A 5,000-nucleotide genomic window follows, 5' to 3' on the forward strand; every position below is an offset into this window, starting at 1 on the left:
ATATTTATCATATTAATACTAATAATAATAACATTAATAATAACAACAACAATAATAATATCAATAATAATAAAATAACAATATTATTAAAAACATTAATAATTATAATAAGAATAACAACAATATTATTATTAATAATAATAATAATAATAATAATAATAAATAAGTATACCCAATATAAAAATATGCAGAAGTTTGTACATTTAAAATAAATAAACAAATAAAATATTAGAATAACAGCAATAATTGATCTGAATATGTTCTCTTTATTACCGTGACTGTGGGAGTCCCTTCTTGCCCAGATCCACCCTCACTCTTTCTCCAACATGTCTGTAAATCTCCACCAGACAGTTCATAGCAGCGTCTCGAACCTTAACACACACACAATCACACACACTTTTATTCATTCGTTCATGAATTAATTTAGTTATTTATGCATTTATTCAGTCAGTAAAATTCAGGTTACATTAACTGCATCCTTACAGATAGAAAATAAATAACAAAACAAAGAAATGAAGAGGTAAGCAAATTACAATAATATAGAAGTGTGTGAAAATAAATTAAATAAGAGCATTACAGGAAAGCTATCTAAATCTTATCAGAGTCGAAAGATAACAGTTCTTTATATAGTACCATCTATTTATTAAAAATCTATTTATCAGCTCCTAATCTGCAGATAAACACTGTATGATGCATTAGTTGCCATCTCTATTGTTAACCAGCAGGAGGCGCCACAGACCACAGCACTGAAACTGAAGAGGAGTAAGGAAAATTCATAATAAAACACTCGCCTGACTGCTCGGGTCTCCTAACAGATGACAAATATGAGGAACAATCTTGCTGAGGGTTAAACCCTGTGCTCCATATCTGCAAAACAGAAACAATACTTAAATAAAGCTCGTAAAAAAGCAATAATAAATATAATGCTGGGTATAACCGGGTGGCTGGGAGTCGATTCCTTGAGAGTCGATTCTAAAGTTCAAAAGTGATTCCATCAAAGTGGATCATCTTCCAAGCCCAGTTTTGCAGAACTCGTTTATAATTTGATTCCTCTTGATAAAAATGATCAGAAGTCAGTTGGTAAATAAAAGATCTAATACATTTTCGTGAACAGATTCGCTTGGTTGGTTTCAATTGATTGCGACATCTTACCGCGATTCACTTACGATCGTGTATTTTGATAGCGGATGGTTATGGTATGCTGAAATGTCCAATTAATAGGCAATTTAATTACGCTAAAATGTTTTAAAATGTAATTATGTACTTGTTTGAGGTTTCTTTTTTTCCTTTTTTTGCTATTGACAGGGTTTGCATGTAAAGAAAATCGGAAGAGAATCTAAACAACAGCGAGGAATCAATACTCAGAACGGGGTGTATGCAGACTTTTAATTTCAGCCAGCCTCAGCACTTCCGGTGAACTGTCTTTCTGTTATAAAATTGCCACATTTAAGGTCTGGTTTCTTTTAAAATCACTGATCTTCACTGCCTGTTAGATATAAAATATGAAGTGGGTCTCGGACTAGAAGCACTGCATTAAATTACATTTCCCCCTGCCATGTATTTAAATTATGACTGTTTATTTTACCTCAGTATTTTAAAGAGTTTCTAGTGGTTTTATCTCATTTTACGCTTACAAATATCAAACTCATAAAGAAACAATCCTTTCATATTTATTTTTATTTATTTGCAATATATTGTGTAAACTTGAACTTATTCTAACATTTTTGAGTTTAAGTTTATGGTTTAAAAATTAGAAATTATATATAATAAATATATATAATAAATATATATATATATATATATATATATATATATATATATATATATATATATATATATATATATATATATATATAAAGACAAAAAGTTAAAGACCATTTAACAGTTTTTAAATAACATGTTGTGAATGAAGTTTTATTGTAATTACTAATTTTTATGACTAAAATTATGGTTTAAAATATAAAAATATGTAATAATTTTAGTATAATTATATATATATATATATATATATATATATATATATATATATATATATATATATATATATATATATATATATATATATATATATAACAACTAAATTAATGCTTAAGTCTATTTAACTGAATGTATTGTAATTACATTACAACATTGATGCTGTAAAATAAAACTTGTGCAATTGTAAATAGTCACATTAAGCTTTCACTGGAAGTTTATCATTGTCGGAAAAACACTAGCTGTGCATAGAGCCCATTGGAAACAATTCTAAAACACATCTCTTGCTAATAATGATCAGAAGTCACTTACTAATAATGATTCAGTAGGTTTACATTTCAGTGGGAGAGATTTGGATGGTTCATTTTATTAAACTAGTTCATGTCCACGGTCCACTTACCATTGTGTATGTTTTAACAGAATCTAAACGTAATCTAAAAGAAGTCAACGTAAAAAGCACAAAAGAAATATAAATATAATCTAAAAGCAATCTACAGAACAGCACAAAAGTAATTTAAAACAATTACCAAAAAAATCACAAAAGTAATATAAATATAAACTAAACGCAGCCTAATTTACAAAAGAGCACTAAAGTAATCTAAAAGTAATCTACAAAAGGGCACAAAAATAATCTAAATGTAATCTAAAAGTAATCAACAAAGGAGTACAAAGGTAACCTAAAACAAACAGACAAAAGACCACAAAAGTATTCTAAAAGTAATCTACAAAGCAAAAGAGTACAAAAGTAATCTAAATGTAACATAAAAGTAATCTACAAAAGAGCACAAAATACATAAGTAATCTACAAGAGTACAAAAGTAATATAAAAAAACAAAACGAAAGACCACAAAAATCTTCTAAATGTAATCAACAAAAGAGAACAAAAGTAATCTAATGGTGATCTAAAAGTAATCTACAAAAGAGCACAAAATACATAAAAGTAATCTACAAGAGTACAAAAGTAATCTAAAAAAAACAAAACGAAAGACCACAAAAATCTTCTAAATGTAATCAACAAAAGAGAACAAAAGTAATCTAATGGTGATCTAAAAGTAATCTACAAAAGAGCACAAAATACATAAAAGTAATCTACAAGAGTACAAAGGTAATCTAAAAAAAACTAACAAAAGACCACAAAAGTCCTCTAAAAGTTATCTACAAAAGAGTACAAAAGTAATCTAAATGTAGTCTAAAAGTAATCTACAAAATACCACAAGACATAAAAGTAATCAACAAAATAGTACAAAAGTAATCTAAAACAAACAATCAAACAAAAGACCAAAAAGTATTCTAAAAGTAATCTACAAAGTAAAAGAGTACAAAAGTAATCTGAATGTAATCGAAAAAAGTAATCGACAAAAGACATAGAAGTAATCAACAAAAGAGTACAAAAGTAATCGAAATGTAATCTACAAAATTACAGAAGTTATCTAAAAGTAATCAACAAGAGCACAAAAGTAATCTAAATGTGATCTAAAAGTAATTTACAAAAGAGCACAAGTCATTTGAAACTAATCTACAAAAGTAATCTAAATGTAATCTAAAAGCAATCTCGCAAAAAGCACAAAAATAATCCAAAGTAAACTACAAAAGTAATCTAAATGCAATCCAAAAGCAGTCAGATTACGTTCCCATAAATCTGTGATCTGAGAGATTACAATTCTGACTACAAATTTTGTAATGTAATTTGCAATCATTCACTAATTACAATTGATCATTAATCCAGCAGCTCTGGATCTGAGTGTTACGTACACATTAAGAGTGGAAATAAGGCAAAAGCAGACGGCTTCTCTAGTCCTGTTGTTTTTATGTCTGAAGCCGGACAGCATTCGGTCCCACACAAACTGTAAATGGAAAACATGTATTAGTGTTATGCAAAGATTTAACATATTTTTATTCTGGACGGTGTTAGACCTGTGGATTTGCTGCTTGATCCATCATTTTCAGCAGAAGTGACTGCGCCTGATCTCGAACTTGCTCTTTAGAATCACCTAAACGGTCCATTAAACTGGGCAGAACTGGGAAAAAACATAAACAGCACAATAATTGGTTAATATCTGACATTATTAGATCATGTATTGCTCTAAGACACAACAAACGCATGAAATTAAGGTCAAATGCAAATATTTACGACACATTAAACTTAACAATAAATGTGTAAATACAATAAATGGAAAGCAGCTATTTAAAAATATAAGATTAATCAAACCTATGAAAACGTAATTATTATTATATTAATATAAAAAACATGTAAATGCAAATATAACAAGAAAAGATAATTCAAACTTAAATTCACATGTTTTATTACTAAAATAAATGTTCAATAAAAAAACATACATTAAACTAATTAATAACACTTTTAAATGAATAAACATTAACTGAAATATAATTTAAAACATTAACATTTATTTCAAATATCAGATATTTCTATTTAATTTTGGTTTACTTGAATTTTTATGCAGTTTAAATAAAATTAAAAAGTAATACAAACTATACAATCATATTTAAAAGCAAGAAAAAACTAAAAACTAAACAAAACTAAATTATTAATACTTTAGCTACAATAAAAGCTAATTTAAACTATAAATATTTAAAAATAATAATATTAATAATAATAAATAATAATAAGATATAATATAATAATAAATGAAATTATTTAAAATATATATAAACTTTTAAATATATATATTTAAAAAAAAATCATGAAAAATAAATAACATTTTAATGACGTCACCTGTTCCTATGTGTGTTTTAAAGTGTTCCTGTAGTCTGCTCACTAAAGCAGACACAATCTCCATTCCCAGCAGCGCCACCTTTAAAAGCACACACACACACAGAAGCTCATCAAAATCACGTACGAATAAGATCTTAAAATAAAAACACCAAAACCTCGCATTTTAAGTCACATTTAAAGCTCAAAAGTGCTCAGAACCCGCTATTTCAGCCCTCAGCCTCTGTATGCAAATCCAAGCAGCAAAGCATTCTGGGTAATTTGCACTAAACTGCCTTTAACGTTCAATATCATT

At 27.4% G+C, this 5,000-nt stretch overlaps 1 protein-coding gene across 20 annotated transcripts in view; it reads right to left on the bottom strand.

Moving 5' to 3' along the window:
• LOC101884241 (CLIP-associating protein 1-B) overlaps positions 1 to 5,000 on the bottom strand; it is an 81,863-nt gene that overhangs the window by 64,031 nt on the left and 12,832 nt on the right. For all 20 annotated transcript variants that reach the window (XM_073917147.1, XM_073917143.1, XM_073917160.1 and 17 more), the window contains exons 3-7: positions 4,709 to 4,787; positions 3,889 to 3,992; positions 3,727 to 3,818; positions 792 to 867; positions 274 to 371 (exon numbers count right to left, since the gene is read on the bottom strand). In XM_073917147.1, coding sequence (XP_073773248.1) covers positions 274 to 371; positions 792 to 867; positions 3,727 to 3,818; positions 3,889 to 3,992; positions 4,709 to 4,787 — 449 coding nt within the window. The remainder of the gene's footprint in view (positions 1 to 273; positions 372 to 791; positions 868 to 3,726; positions 3,819 to 3,888; positions 3,993 to 4,708; positions 4,788 to 5,000) is intronic.

This window comes from Danio rerio, chromosome 11 (assembly GCF_049306965.1).
Source record: "Danio rerio strain Tuebingen ecotype United States chromosome 11, GRCz12tu, whole genome shotgun sequence".
NCBI lineage: Eukaryota > Metazoa > Chordata > Actinopteri > Cypriniformes > Danionidae > Danio > Danio rerio.